Source organism: Myxocyprinus asiaticus, chromosome 16, assembly GCF_019703515.2.
Source record: "Myxocyprinus asiaticus isolate MX2 ecotype Aquarium Trade chromosome 16, UBuf_Myxa_2, whole genome shotgun sequence".
NCBI lineage: Eukaryota > Metazoa > Chordata > Actinopteri > Cypriniformes > Catostomidae > Myxocyprinus > Myxocyprinus asiaticus.
In genome coordinates this window covers 6,488,905-6,504,758 of record NC_059359.1, presented here as the reverse complement: position 1 = coordinate 6,504,758, position 15,854 = coordinate 6,488,905, and the positions used below count along the sequence as shown (strand labels likewise).

Here is a 15,854-nt window from a genome sequence, read left to right as displayed (position 1 = left end):
TATATATATATATATATATATATACATATATATATATATAGGCATTTTTTTTGTGTTACACTATTTATAACATAGAGATTGAGGAATACTAAAGAATGGATGAGGTACAGGGTTTAGAAGGAAGTCCCGGGTCATTAAAGACCCGGTGTATGTATTTAAGGGTTAAAAGAGTTAACATGGTCACAAATTTGCTTATATTTAATAAGTGACCTTGAAATAGTGTAGTTACAACTTAATATAGTAATAACGTAATTATGATGTTGTAGTAACAACATTATAATTTGAAATAACTTGAAATACAGTAGTTACAACTTAGTATAGTAATAACATAATTATGATGTTGTAGTAACAACATTATAATTTTTCTTTGTTTTATGTTTTAAAAAATCCCACAAAAAGTTTATTCATCTCAATGTAATCTTAGATTTTTGAGCCCACTGCACATAATTACATTTTTGCTTCGAAAATTGTTCTTAGAGCTAGGGACGATCAGCACTGGGGAGGGATTCTGTATGTTTGTTTTACTGTGTTTTACTCTGAAAGGCATTAACCGGACAGTCAAACAGTTTGCCCGCACAATATTTCCAAAGACAATTTTGCAACATGAGTTGATCAGATGGCTTCACTGATATGAGACATACAAGATGTGTCTTTCTCACACATTCTGGATCAGTGCCAGCATCTTAGTGACAGTCCGTATGTCCAAAAGGTCATCTGCCTCCATTAATGGTGTCTACTGGGAGCCCAAGGCCCAAATCAATATCAACTATGGATGACAGATCATGTTTTCCTCCTGTGGTCCTGGGTCTTTTGTTTGTGAAGTTCCCCTTTTTGTCTTTTTATTTATTTCCATCCATTTTGATTGTCTGTTTAAGTGGGATGCAAGTGTAGTCATTGGACACACTTTTTGAGATATGTGCTGCATATTGTTCTCACAGAGCCAATATGTTTACATATACTCATATTATACTTACTGCACCCACCACACATTCTGTAAATAATGACCTAATATGACATCATCTAGTAGAGCGTCTGTCAGCAAAAGCCATACAGTAATCTGGTGTCATCTAACACAATGAGATGAATTAGTTGGCATTAATAGTAAACTCTAAGTTAATAATGCCTAACACCTTATAACAATAAAAATATAGTAGAATTATTTTGTCTTATTATTATATTACTTTGATAATATGTTATTTTAATTATTCAGATTATTATTCAGATTATTATAAGTTTTTTTTATTTTATATTTATTTATTTATTTATTTTTTTTTAAGAAGGCTTTAAGTATTATTAACTTAGGGTTTGGTATTAATGCCAACTGATTCATCTCATTGTGTTATATAACAATATAACTGCATGTTATAAAAAAATAAATCTTAGGCACAAATTATATTTGTCTAAAAAATGCATTTCAAACCTTTAATCACAAACTATTTGGATGTAATAATTCGTAATAATTATTATATTATTATAGCAATACTTTATTATAATAATAACAATAATAATAATAATAGTTATTATTATTATTATTATTATTATATTTTTATTATTATTTATAATATTTATAATTTATTATTTAGGCTACATAAATCCATCAGGTATGTCCAAACTTTGATCGAAAGGCTTATGCGTAATGGCTTCAAATTAATTTTGTAGAAAAATATAATTAGCCTAAGATTTGTATATATATATATATATATGATTTCTATTTTAAAATGGATATGTATATGAAGGAAAGCTAATTGTTTTCTCATTTAGAATTTTTCTTGCTGTGCCACATATATTTCAATAGAAACTATTATTATCCTTATCAATGACCAGTGCAGTGTGTCCGATCTTCTTGCATCTAAGCATTACATGACTCTATTGGCCCTTCCCCCCTTCTTTCTCTCTCATACTCACATAAACACTTGGGGATTTACATTGAGTGTAAATGGCTCTCTGAGCTGGGAATATGAGTCAGGTGAGTATGACCTCATCGCTTTTTCATCTGCTATGAGGTAATGTATCTCTCTGGCTTTCTTTCTCCTCTGTGAGCCAATCATCTGAGGTGCTTCACCAATGACACACCCCAGTGATGATTCACATTCTTACTATGTTACATGATGCCCACACCCTCAGGTGATCTCACTGTAGGCTATAGATGGACCATTGCCAAGGAAACGACTGCATGAAAGTTCATGGTCCATTCTTCAAAAAACATTCTGTTTCAGTTTCACATTATTATTTTCTTTTTGATTCAGTTCAATTTATTTGAATAGTGCTTTTCATAATACATAATGCTATAAATCAGCGTTGAAACCCCCCCCCCCCCAGTGAGCAAGCCAGGTGATAGTGGAAAAACTAACCATGACAATATAAATGACTTTGCTCATATCAATTGAAATGACCAAAAAAAAATATAAATTCAGAGAAGATGCAGATTCCTATAGTTCTTACAAAAATACTATATTTAATAAAATGTTAATAATTACAGACATTTCGAGTGTAAAATTGGTGTCATAAATTGGTGTCATTTTCATGATAAAGCAGTGTGCATTAAATTCTCTTTGTCATTACAGATAGGAAGTTGTTAAGTGTTTATTTTTTCCCCCTAGAGGGCTCCACAAGATCCGGTTGACATTCTGAATATAGGCAAAAATCTCTGTAAGTGCAATAATTACCTATACTACCAGTCAAAAGTTTGGACACACCTACTCATTCTATATGCTGTGGATACTGTATCCATATACTATATATATGTATGTGTGTGTGTGTGTGTGTGTGTGTGTGCGTATATATATATATATATATATATGTACGTATATATATATATATATATATATATATATACATACATACATACCTGTAATAGTACATTTATCAAAACTATGAAATAATGTATGGGTATTATGTAATGACCAAAAAAGTTAAACATACCTTCCTCTCACCTATGTGAATTCTCTGAGTCAACCTTTTTTGTTTTTGTTTCAAAACGTGTTCAAATACACCCTCTGGTGGTAAAAAACAAAACAAAAAACAAAACAAACATATATATATATATATATATATATATATATATATATATATATATATATATATATAGTATATGTATAGATAGATAGATAGATAGATATTGTCTGCATTATTTTAAAAATTTAGTGAGATTTAATAATATCATCCTGATTCAGGGTTTTCCACAGGCCCCTGGGGATCTGTAAGGCTTCTGCAGTATAACCATTTCTTTACAAATAGAAAAATATTCAATATGTTTAAAATGTATGTCTAATTTAATATGCTGCATTGTCGAGCTGATAAACATTATAGAGGGTATAAATGTAAGTTATAATGTTATTAATTAAGTTATTATAAAGTTCTGGCTTTTTTAAATTTAATTTTATTATTTATTTATTTTTCATCTTGGGGGACTCTGAGTTGGCTGAGAGTCTGGATGGGGTGTCCCTGAGTCTGTAAAAGGATGAAAACCTCTGATTAAAATTGGCTACAAAATGAACAATTTAATCTAACATGAACATATTTATATCTTATTACATATTAATAATACTTAATCAGAAAACTAAGAATAGACCACAATTCAGGTAAATTAGGCCATGTTTTGACCATGTTTTGTCAAAAAAACTTTATCTGAATTCCCTTATGCTTGAACTAATATATTAATTAGACACATATGGAATGAATTAAGACAAGGGTAAGACAAAACTAAAGAATTTGTGATAAGACAAAGATCAAACATGTAGAAACAAAACATTTCTCATTATTTAATAGCTAAAGTGTGCTTATGTCCACTGCTGATATGCAGATATGTTAAAAAAAATAAAATAAAATAAATAAATAAATAAATCACTCCTTTTCATGGGGCGTTATTTTTCACAACACTGTATCCATATTTAACCATAATGGCATGGATTGGCTGTAACTGGAAGAATGTTTTACAGTAGAATACTGTCTACACCCTCTAGTGGTTGAAATACAAACTGCATTATTTTTATTTTATTTTATTTTATTTGCATTGCATTGCTTTGCAGTTGCATCTCACTCAAGTTCAACATCACAGAATACTTCTGTTAAACCTCAAATATGTAGCCAATAAATATCAATGTCCAAACTACAATATTACACTTATATGTGGAACTATAGCTTCAGCTCTGATAATGATCCATTGTATTCTGATGTTATAATGATAAAACAGCCTACTCTGCAAATATTGAGAGCTTTTATTTCTGTAACAAATATAGTTTTTTAATTTCTTTGATTTGAAGTGTACCTCTACGGATATAAATATATACTACTAATCACTACAGCTAAACTGCAAATAAAAAATTCAAAAATGACCCCTAAAAACATTTGGCCTCTTTTGATTGTTAGCCATACAATTTCATTTCCCTAACATAATCAGATTGGGTTTTCTCCATGCATCCTTTGTCCATACATTAATAGAACTGAGTCCTTTACATTTACACTTACATTGAATTTGAAAAACACACACATTCACAAATAGACTGACACTTCAAAGTTTCTTCGTTGAACAGCCCATGTTTAACACAAATACCTTTTAAATAGTTAGTCCTAGGTTTCCTAAAAAGCAAGAGTACAAAATCCACCTCTTCCCTGCCTGCACCAGCTGTCCTAAAATCTGGTCCATTGTAGGCCTGTATAAAAAGTATCTATCCACCATTCTATACACCGGGAAACCGTATGGATTAAAACCAATGGCCGCAAAGACATCAGCAGGGGTTATAGTAGGTGGGAGTCTCACTCTGGGCACAATTAGTAGCTCTGCTATGATTTTGCCCATTGCCCACACATCGGAGTACTGGTCTCTGTATTTTCCTTGAAAAATCTCAGGAGCAGCATAACACATATTGCCTCCTTCTGTGCCATAGCAAACCCCATTCTTTTGGAATCTGGCAAGTCCTAAGTCAATGATGACAGCCCGATAAGTGTTGTATTCCACCTGTGGACAGATATTTGAATGAGACATGTTGTAATGGTTTAATGAGCTTTATTAACTAATAATTGTATATTGATGATAAGGTTCAAAAACCTTCTATAGGTTGATTTTAAGGTTATGATTCAAGCATGATGAATAACTCTGTTCTCAACCCGCCCAGATTAGAAAACCATTTCAAATGAAGTTCATTCGTAAATTTCCATATGGTGATCCATTTAACAATCCTCATTTTCTGTTACCACGTGAATATGTCATGAAAGTTAGCCATTTAGTCATGTAATTTTTGAAATACTTTCTCCTTTCTCAGCTTGAGACAACTATATGTAAACCACTGGTGGGTTGACTTTTTAGAATTACAGAAATTACATTCCTCGGGTGATTTTATGTGTTTTATCTAAATGAAAAGCTTTAAATGATGCTATCCAAACCTTTGCAACCAATTACGGTAACACTTTCTACGAAGCCCATATTTAGAATGCATTGTAAAGGCACTACTGTATAATGCATTAGTCATGTCTCATAATACACCTTATAATATGTTATAACTTCTCATAACTAATTGTAACCACAATTATAATGCATTAATATACTAACCTTTTCATAGTTATACCTTAGAGTATATTGCATTATATCACAAGCAACATCCAATTTTATCTGCATAAGTTATAATGTATTATATATATTTGTAATATATATATTAGGTATGCTTTAAATAGACTACCAAAAGCAAAGTCCTCTTATAAGCATCCATAAGATATTTCCAAGTGGTTATAAGATATAACAAGTCATGCTGGAAGATAATACATTACACAGATATTACAAGATATTATTGAGATATTACAAAAAACACTTGTAAAGCTACAAGGGTGAAATATTTCAGAAACTCTCTCACGCTCGAGAAAAAAAATATGTTGATCACACATGTAAACATGTAAACACTTGAATAATGAATCTTGACAGACATAGTTTCTCACCATGATGTTGTCAGGTTTGAGATCCTGGTGGACAATGTTTTTCCTATGCATATAACTGAGCCCATCACACATGCCATTGATAATGGTGATTATGACAGGCTTAGTTAGCTGCAGAGAAACAAACAAAAACAAAAAAGTCAATACCCAATATACAGTGGCAAGGCGAATTATGTGAACCCTTTGGAATTAGCTGTTTTTCAGCATTAATTGGTTGTAAAATGTGATTTCATCTTCACCAAAGTCACAAGTATAGACAAACACAATGTGCTTAAGCTAACAACACACAACAATTATAATCTTTCATGTCTTTACCGAACACATCCCATTAAACATTCACAGTGCTGTGGAAAAAGTAAATGAACCCTTGGATTTAATAACTGGTTGATCCTGCTTTGACAGCAATAACCTCAACCTGCACAACATTCAGAAGGAATTTTGGACCATTCTTCCTTACAGAACTGCTTCAGTTCAGCCATATTCTTAGGATGTCTGGTGTGAACAGCTCTCTTTAGGTCATTTCACAGCATCTCTATTGGGTTAAATTCTGGGCTGTGATTGGGCCAATCCAAAAGGCGGATTTTGTTTTTTGAAGCCATTCTGTAGTGGATTTACTTCAATGTTTAGGGTCATTGTCCTGCTGCATCACCCAACTTCTACTGAGCTTCAGCTGGTGCACAGCCACCCTGACATTATCCTGTAGGATGTCTTGATAAACTTAGGAATAAATTTTTCCCTCGATGATGGCAAGCGGTCCAGGCCCCGAAGCAGCAAAGCAGCCCCAAATCATGATGCTCCTTCCACCGTTCTTCACCGTTGGGATGATTTAATGTTGGTATGCGGAGCCCTTTTTACGCCATACGTAGTGCTGCATGTTCTTCCCAAACAATTCAACCTTAGTTTCATCAGTCCGCAAAACATTTTCCCAGTAGCATTGTGGAGTGTCAAGGTGGTCTATGGCAAACTTTAGGTGTGCAGCAATGTTTTGTTGCTTCCTTCATGGTGTCTTGTTATGGACACCATGCCTGCTTAATGTTTTCCGTATAGCAGACTCATGAACAGAGATGTTAACCAGTTCCAATAATTCTTTCAAGTCTTTAGCTGTTACTCTAGGGTTTTCTTTTAACTCACTGAGCAATCTGTGGTGTGCCCTTTGAGTCATCTTGGCTGGCCGGCCACTTCTAGGGAGAGTAACCACAGTACTAAATCGTCTCCATTTATAGACAGTTTGTCTAACTTTGGACAGAAGAATATCTAAGCTCTTCGAGATAACTTTGTAACCCTTTCCAGCTTTATGCAAAGCAACAATTCTTGATCGTAGGTCTTGAGATCTTCTGAGATCCTTTTTTTTTGCGAGGCATGGTCCACGTCAGCAGATGCTTCTTGTGAATAGCAAGAGTGTGTTTTAAATCAAAGTAGCTCTAACCCACACCTCCAATCTTGTTTCATTAATTGGATGCCAGGTTTGCCAACTCCTGACTGTAATTCGTTTTTGTTGATGCCATTAGCCTATGGGGTTCACATACTTTTTCCAACCTACACTGTGAATGTTTGAATGATGTATTCAATATGTACAAGAACAATACAATAATTTGTGTGTTATAAGTTAAAACAGATTGTGTTTGTTCATTGTTGTAACTCAGATGAATGTTTGTAGATACAATACAGTATAGCAAGAATTATAAACAGTATATCAATTGTAAGTTTTAATAAAGGTTGTCGGTTGATAAGGAACTTAATATATTGTTCATAGTGATAATAGCAGAATTAGAACTTGATTTAAAGTATTGCCTAATCAAAATGTGATATCACCATAATCAAATGTAAGGAATAAATTGGAATAATGTCATTCTAATAAAATGCAATTTGATTGCTCTTTGTGTTGTATGTTGATTTTGTTGATTATTTTTTAGGGTAGGGGAAATTTTATGGGTTGCCTATTTTTGAGAGTCATGGAGCACCAAATATGTTTTTTTTAAATAAATGGCTGGCATGAATTAAATAATTTTATTTTTTATCTAGTTTTGACCAAGATGAGCATAAGACATGGTTCTTAAAAACAAAAACATAACATGACATAAAATAACACTTGATCCATTAAGTGATCCATTGATTTACATGGGCCTAGTGTATGTAACTCATTGTTGAAACAAACTTGTTTCAAGATGTATTTCACAAGTTATGAATTTAGATATATACTAAGTCTTAGATATCACAGAAGACTATTAGTTTAGCTTTTTTTAAACCACTTGTTTTGACATATCAGTTCTTGCAATAATGCTACATTATGTTTACAGTCAAACCTGAGGTATTTTGAAGAGAAGACATAGAGCATTTTGTTACCTATTATTTATTTCAGACATCAAGCATTAAAATTCAATAACTCAATAGAGGAAATGAATAAAAATGTCAATAAAACAAACAGCAATAAACAGATATGAACAGCAATGAGTGATAATACAATCTGTGTACAAACAGAACACTTTGCAATGGCAAACTTGCAATTTTTTGCAAACATCACACTTCAAATCAGTGACGTGAACAGCAATAATGTGGGGTCAGACTCTGATTTTGATCTGTATATGTGCACGCTCGTGTGTGTGTGTGTGTGTGCTGCATTGTGGCTGATTGATTTTTATTTGACAACATAAAAAAATACAAATTCATTTCTATGTGTGTGTGTGTGTGTGTGTGTGTGTCTGTTCTGCATTGTGGATGTGCTGGAGTCTCACCCTATCATTTCTGAGTGGGTGTGTTACTGCATTGTGGCTGACTGATTGATTTTATTTGATTAATTTAAAAAAATGCTCTGTGTTTTAGTCTCACCCATTCATTTATTATGGCAGGTCAAATTTGACTTGGAATTTCACACTTTTGTTTTGCAACCACTTGACTCATCAAATCATGTCCAGTTTGTGTGTGTGTGTGTGTGTGTTTAGATGGCAAGTAGAGGAAATGCCACCAAGCCTTGAACTGCTCCGATGAAGGAAACCATTTTAAATTAAAAAAAGTCAGATGGGTCAAAAATGACTCATTTCTATACCCCTATTCAATTCATATATAGGGGATTATTAGGAAGCCATAATGAATAGAGGCCAATGGGCAGAATTGGCCAGGTCACCGGGGTTCCACCCCTACTCTTTTACGAGAAGTTCCCTGGTAATTTTAATGACCACAGAGAGTCAGGACCTTGGTTTAAAGTCTCATCTGAAAGACGGTGTTTTTTACAGTATAGTGTCCCCGTCACCATACTGGGGCATTTGGACCCACACAGACTGCAGGGTGAGCATCCCCTGCTGGTCTCACTTACACCGCTTCCAGCAGCAACCATAGTTTTCCCCAGGAATTCTCCATTCCAGGTACTAACCAGGCTCAACTTTGCTTACAGTAGCTTAATTGGGTAACCAGGAAAGAGCTGCAGGGTGATATGCTGCTGGCAGACCATTTTAAAGTCTGCAAGGACCTTCAAGCACTTACTGGAAAAATTCTATTTAGCTTCTGGTATGTTTAAAATGAACATAAAAAATGTTGATCTTCTTGATGTGATCAGAATTCCTCCAACATGTGAGGTGTCTTAAGACAATACATGCTGCACATACTTGTCCTGTTTTATGTAGCTTTTGGTTTCACTATCCACTTGGATTAGACGTAAATCAGTGGTAATGAATGGTAATAGCAATTGTATACTTATTTAATTTAAAAGCTATACTTGAATTTAATCTAGATGCCTAAATAATAATAATTATTTTGCATTACTTTAAAAGCTCAAAAAGATGAAAATTAAAAATTATGCTGCCGGAGTTCAGTATTTTGAACAAATTTCAGAATGTTAAATGACAAGTTAAGCAACCAAGAGCATGCATGCATAACAATGGTACACTATCAATCATAAATGAGCAATTAGAAAATTAAACAAATTATGAGAACTTGCATAAGTTTCAGTCCAACTAATCACATTCAATAACAATTTAAACATGCCACAAAACAGCACTTTTATTTGCTGAGGAAATGTTTTGTAATTTAATATTGAGAAGTATTACAGTAGTAGTTACTGGTTTTTATATCATTCATGTTCTACAATAAAAAAAAAGCATGATGCATGTGAAGTATAGTTTAACTGTCCTTACCACTGCAACTGTCAAGCCTTCAAGCACATAAAGGGTTACAAAAATGTCTCGGCTGTATACAGTAGTTATTTAAGACAAGTGATAATCACCACCCACCATCAGTCATCAGTCATCAGTCATGTTTCCAGAAGAGAAACAGAAAGGGAAAATAGACTGGATATGCATAGCATGAAGGATGCAGATGCACATACTGATGTGATCATCTCTCTGATTAAATGAACAGCTAACCTGAAAACAATAGTGTTAAAAATATCTTCAAGGTTTGCAGGTTGTATAAGTTTTAAGGTAAAGATAAACACTTAAGCTGGAAAATGTGTTACTCATTTCCTCCTGCGAGTTTGTGGTTCCATTCATTTAGACTTGACATTCAACACAGCATTACATTTAATTAATTAATTAATTTTTTGATAACAAAGTATGTCATTAAAGGCATCAACTGAAAGAACTAACACAGATAGAAAGATTTTGTTTATTGTAAATCCTACCCAAGAACCACTGGAATGTCCAACCTGATCTCATATATAGCTATTTGTATGTAATATTTGTAACATTTAAACACTCATGTTTGTACGTTTGGAAAGACACTAAAACATACAATATGGACGTTTTGAAAGCCTCTAAAACAAAAACATTTTGATGTATTTTCAGCTTTAGAAATATAAGATATTGACAAATTCATAACAAATATATTTAAATACACAATTTTATTATAAATATATTTTTACATTTTTACTGTTTTAAAGATATTTTTGATCTCTTAACCCTTCTCCAATCTCTGTGGTTACATTATCTGTTGTCTCTGTAACATTTTCTTTTTTATTTGATCTAAATAAAATAAATTACACACTTATTCCACACAGCTTGAAAAATCCACAAGAAGGAATTTTTTAACCATATTTTGTTCTCTTCAGCTTATCAGATCAGTTATACAAAGCCCATCATCAAAATCAAAAGCCTATTTTTAAGATTTATGCATTTCTATTTCATGACAAAATTCCATCAAATTAAATAGCATAATCTTTAGCAAATTTAAATAATTAAAACTTTAATGTGTAATGTATAAATGTAAAGAACTGCAAAATGACACTGGCTTTAATTAGCTTTCATTACCTGCTATTTTTATGTGATTCAGATACAAATATTTCAGAATTGTGGAATAGACTATGAGGATAGCTTGTCGAATCTGGACTGATCCTTTCATGTAGACTTTTGTAAGTTCTTTTCATATTCTTGATGCACTGAAAATCCCAAATACACTCTGATTAATGTTGAGTTCCACCAACAGAGGTCCCTGTCATCCAAGTAAAATCTATTCAAAGTTGTACACTTGCCCCTAATTATTTTTATAATAATAATAATAATAATAATAATAAACAGAATGAGATTAACTAAGTGACATTAACAAAACAAAATTTGTATTTATACAAAACAACTTGGCTTCTGGTTTCAAAACGTATTTATTATAGATAAAAAAATATACATTTTGTTCCAGTTTCAGGCTCCATGAATGAAGTTTCAAAGTATGACATTTATAAGAGTTGAACTCTATAAAGCAACACAGTTAACACATTATTTCACCTTGTTTTTTTGACAAAAGGAACAAAATCATTAAGAATGCAAACAATTTATTTTCTTTACATCAACCCTCTCAAGTACATAAAATGAAAATAATCACACTATCTGAGTTGACATAGACTTTGAGTTTGGAAAAAAACTACTGATACATTTAAGTATAGCAAAGAAAACAGAACATTACACCTTTAAGTTTAGATAAGCATGGAAACAAAACAATAATTCCATATGACTTTATTCTACACTTCTAAAGAGATGATAGACAGCAGATGTGTCCCTGGAAGACCCACAGATGTTATTCAGAACGTTTTTGCTAATTTATATAAAGGAGACTTCCTCCTTCCAACTTTTAAAAAGTTAACGATTTGATTTCTTTAGCGGAAACAAGTCTACCATCCTTCATAACTATAGTTTGACGTATTTCAACACCTTGTTCTGTATTGCTGTAATGGTGAACCATTGTAACATTTCCTCGGTTGGCCATGGGCATCTGGATGGTGTTGTTACTGTATGATGGAACCATCCCATAGTTCTAAGAGAAGGATTGGAACAGCAAGAATTGGTTTTATATTCACAATTTACATGCACATGTTTTAGCTTAGTAATTAGACCTGTGATTAGTTTGTAGATACAATAGATGTGCTCTCAGTAAGTTACAGAATATTAACATAAGGGATGTTATCCTGTTGTGATATATTAAAGACATACACTGTTATATGTATACAGAGAAGTATACTGTATCCTTTCAGTTCATTTGTGCTTCATTACAGTTTATCACTTTCAGTGTTCACAAGAATATCATTTGGTATTTTCAGACATCATTACCCTTAAAGACATCTCATTGTAAGGTTCATCCTCCTCCTCAGAACGACATGGGTACCTTTAATTAAAAAATTAGGTAATACAATTATAAGATAAACATTAATGGAGCTCAGTATGCTTAAATAAAATGTAAATAAAAATAAAAACTTCAGATATGAATAATATTTCAGAGGTAGAATTTGGGTAAATAATTGCTTTTCTTCAAATCCAAACCTTAAATATTTAACTTCCTTTTTACTCATATACTGACCTACATTTTCTGCAATAGTTAGCCTGCGAACTTAATTTTTTCCCACATTTCTCACAGTACATTTTGGAGATGCCTGCAATTATACAGTATAAGCAGAATACACAGTCATTATGAGAAACAGTGGTTATATTTTCAATAATATTTTCTAACACTTTTACATTGTTTTGTTTTCAGGCTTTTTCTCTTGCCAACTGTCTAACTTAAAGGGATAGTTCAACCAGGAATGAAATTATTTTGTCATTTACTTACCCTCATGCCAACTCAGTTGTGTAACACACACACACACACGCACGCACGCACGCACGCACGCACGCACGCACACACACACACACAAAGAATATCCGAGCTCTTTAGGTTCATTCAATGCATGTGAATGGTGGCCAGAACTTTGAAGTTTCAAAAAAGCACATAAAGGCAGCATAAAAGTAATCCATACAAATCTTCAGAAGTGATGTGATAGGTGTGGGTGAGAATCAGATCAATATAAAGTCCTTTTTTACTATAAATCTCCACCTTCACTTTCCTAAGTGCTTTACTCTCCTAAGAGTTAATCTTTTGTTTTTGGACATTCACATTTTGGCCAACTTTGTGCAAACTGCCACCTACTGGGTAGGGAAGAGAATTTATGGTAACAAAGGACTTAAATATTGATCTGTTTCTCACCCACATCTATCAAATTACTTCTGAAGACATGGATTTAACCACTGGAGTCTAATTGATTACTTTTATGCTGCCTTTATGTGTTTTTGGAGCTTCAAAGTTCTGGCCACCAATCACTTGTATGGACCTACAGAGCTGAGATATTCTTCTGAAAAATTTAATTTGTGTTCTGCAGAAGAAAGGAAGTCATACACATCTGGGATGACATGAGGGTTTTAGATCAATTCAAAACCCCTTAATAAAATCACTCTTTATTACGGTGGTGGTTCCAATTTTTGTTTTTCTCTCATTTAGAAACAAGTAAAGATTTTCTATTTGGATTATATGTCCTCTTTATTGTTGAGTAAGATCCCTGCCATGAGAAAATTCTTTTGACCTTGGTTGGGGGTAACAGCCTCAAACAATATCTAATTCAAGTTTAATTAGCAACAAACAAATGTTGGTAGTAGTCATTTGTGCCTTTTTGTAATAAACTTCAAAAGTTTAATTCTCATCTGCATTTTTACGATTCTAGTCTCAAATAATTGGACCTAATTGTTGATTCAAAACACCTAAAAAAGGGAAAAACTGCAATAAGAATCACATTTGTTCACATTTAGGCATAATAATTACTGTAAATGTATGTGTTACTAACTAGGCATTCACTTATAAATCATTTCATTAAAATGTATATAAAATCTTTATATTTCCTTACTGTCTTTGTGTAGTCTTCCAGCTCCTCTTCAAAAAGCAAACTAGTTGTGCTTGTGTCCAACAGAGGTTTAAATCTTATGGCTCATGGAACAACATCCCCAACTCCAACCCCACAGGAATGTTTCTTCAATGCATCCTAAAATGAAACTGAAATTTTCAGTATTTAGAGAGATCCACAAGAGAGATAAACATACAGTACAGAAAGCCAAAGCTTTAAAGACATACCTGCATAATTAAGCAAACAGTAATAAATAACAAAACCCAATTCCATAATAAACTTCTTGGTAAACAATTAGAGGTATCCAACAGAATTTGGCACACTTAAATTTGATTTCTTAAAAGTTTTTGGCTAATGGTTCCACATTTCTGGACCGTTTTTTGTAAATATGATAACCAATCTATATTAGCAAAAAAGACATTTTTTTTGAGTGAAAGCAAGAGCTGAGGGAAGCTGTTTTTTTTTAATGTAAGGTAGGTCTACATGTAATTGTGCTAATCTTAAGGAAAGAGAGGCTGTGCTATATTATGAATATATTCACAGGGCATTGTTAGTCACAACACAAAGTGGAGCACCTTCAGGCTTGACTATACAGTACCATTACAATTCATATAAGCAAGTACAGTATGGCTTATTTAGATTGAACCTTTGCTTGCTAATTTGCAACAAAGCAATATTACAGCATTGAAGTAAAAATACATTTTAGGGAAATGACTAACTGAAATAATAATAATGAAATAATAAAGGCATGATTTTTAATCTTCTATAGATAGTCAGCAAGCGTGATTAATATTGTTACACATACTTGTGAAAATGAGAGTTTTTTGGAAAGAATAACACTTGAAAACAATCAAACATTTTTCCGTCCAAGCCAGTGGAGGAGCTAAGGGGTGGCCAGGGGTGGCGGTGGCCACCATGGACCGAAGCCTGGCCACCCCATTAGCCACCCCACTCGGAACTGCTGCTTTGGTCATTTTTTGTCACATTTTAGTTTTTAGAGGTGGAACTGTCTCTGTACAACCACAACACACAGGAGTCTTAACATGTGCGCACACCAAGGTCGCTGCACCTCTCTGTCCCGGGTGTCACTGCATCACCCCCCCCCCCCCCCACACACACACACACACACACATTTAGCAACGGTTCTCTGGTGGTGACAATCGAGATTCTTTCTTCACTCGTATACCTATTGGTGCCTAACCTCTATTTTATATTTTCATGGAAATATAGAACTCTTGGCATATGACAGCTGGCTGGATTGTCGCATCCCATGTAGTTTTACTGAATACAAACATCCTGCAGAAACATTTCTTCAGAGAATTTCTCATTGCCATCCTTAGACATTACATGTGTGGTCTGTCGGCGCCGAATTCTGCGTTGATTAACTTGATGAAATCGTATCATTTGATCTGTTATATGATAAACTCACTCTAAATCATTTAATAGTGAAGTTACTTAACTTATCCTACCACTGCATCAACCAGCCATTGGACTTGTTTTGCTACAAACATCGTGCTAGCGCAGTTGTGTGACGTCATCACATTTTAAGATGATCTGTTTTGATTGGTCCAGCATCAGTTGTTACGGCTCTTGTGATTGGTTATGACTTCATTGGCCCGTCCCCTGTATAACACCGACAGTCTGCTCTCTCACATCTGGAATTACAAGTGCACAAGTGAGTTTTGCTATAGGTTTATCACAAAAGCAGTTTCAAACGTCAAGGTGGGAAGATTTGAAGTTGCAGTGACAGATTTGAGAAATTATATCTGCCGATTTGTGGTTGTACTTTGAAAGTGAATTAAAGTAC

At 33.4% G+C, this 15,854-nt stretch overlaps 1 protein-coding gene and 1 long non-coding RNA gene across 3 annotated transcripts; both read right to left on the bottom strand.

The window, feature by feature from the left end:
* Positions 1-3,300: 3,300 nt before the first annotated feature.
* On the bottom strand, positions 3,301-10,073 carry LOC127454665 (uncharacterized). Its single transcript, XM_051722035.1, has 4 exons — positions 10,053-10,073; positions 5,929-6,036; positions 4,760-4,957; positions 3,301-3,450 (listed from the first exon to the last, which is right to left on the bottom strand). Exons 2-4 carry the CDS (start codon positions 5,998-6,000, stop codon positions 3,391-3,393), a joined length of 330 nt encoding a protein of 109 aa, XP_051577995.1. The 5' UTR covers positions 6,001-6,036; positions 10,053-10,073; the 3' UTR covers positions 3,301-3,390.
* Positions 10,074-11,496: 1,423 nt separating this feature from the next.
* LOC127454666 (uncharacterized) lies at positions 11,497-15,543 on the bottom strand. Of its 2 annotated transcripts, XR_007899584.1 has the most exons (5): positions 15,249-15,543; positions 14,051-14,185; positions 12,697-12,769; positions 12,450-12,504; positions 11,497-12,156 (listed from the first exon to the last, which is right to left on the bottom strand). It is a non-coding gene; the product is annotated as an uncharacterized LOC127454666 (long non-coding RNA). The 2 variants fall into 2 exon arrangements; XR_007899583.1 differs by having other exon boundaries at positions 14,051-15,542.
* Between the last annotated feature and the right edge of the window lie 311 nt (positions 15,544-15,854).

Excerpts from the sequence above, each read along its gene's own strand:
- LOC127454665 (XM_051722035.1), bottom strand. The coding sequence starts at position 6,000 with ATGTGTGATGGGCTCAGTTATATGCATAGGAAAAACATTGTCCACCAG. Across the intron at positions 4,958-5,928 it reads TCAAACCTGACAACATCATG|GTGGAATACAACACTTATCG; the intron begins GTGAGAAACTAT and ends ATCTGTCCACAG. Across the intron at positions 3,451-4,759 it reads AGCTACTAATTGTGCCCAGA|ACTCAGGGACACCCCATCCA; the intron begins GTGAGACTCCCA and ends ATCCTTTTACAG.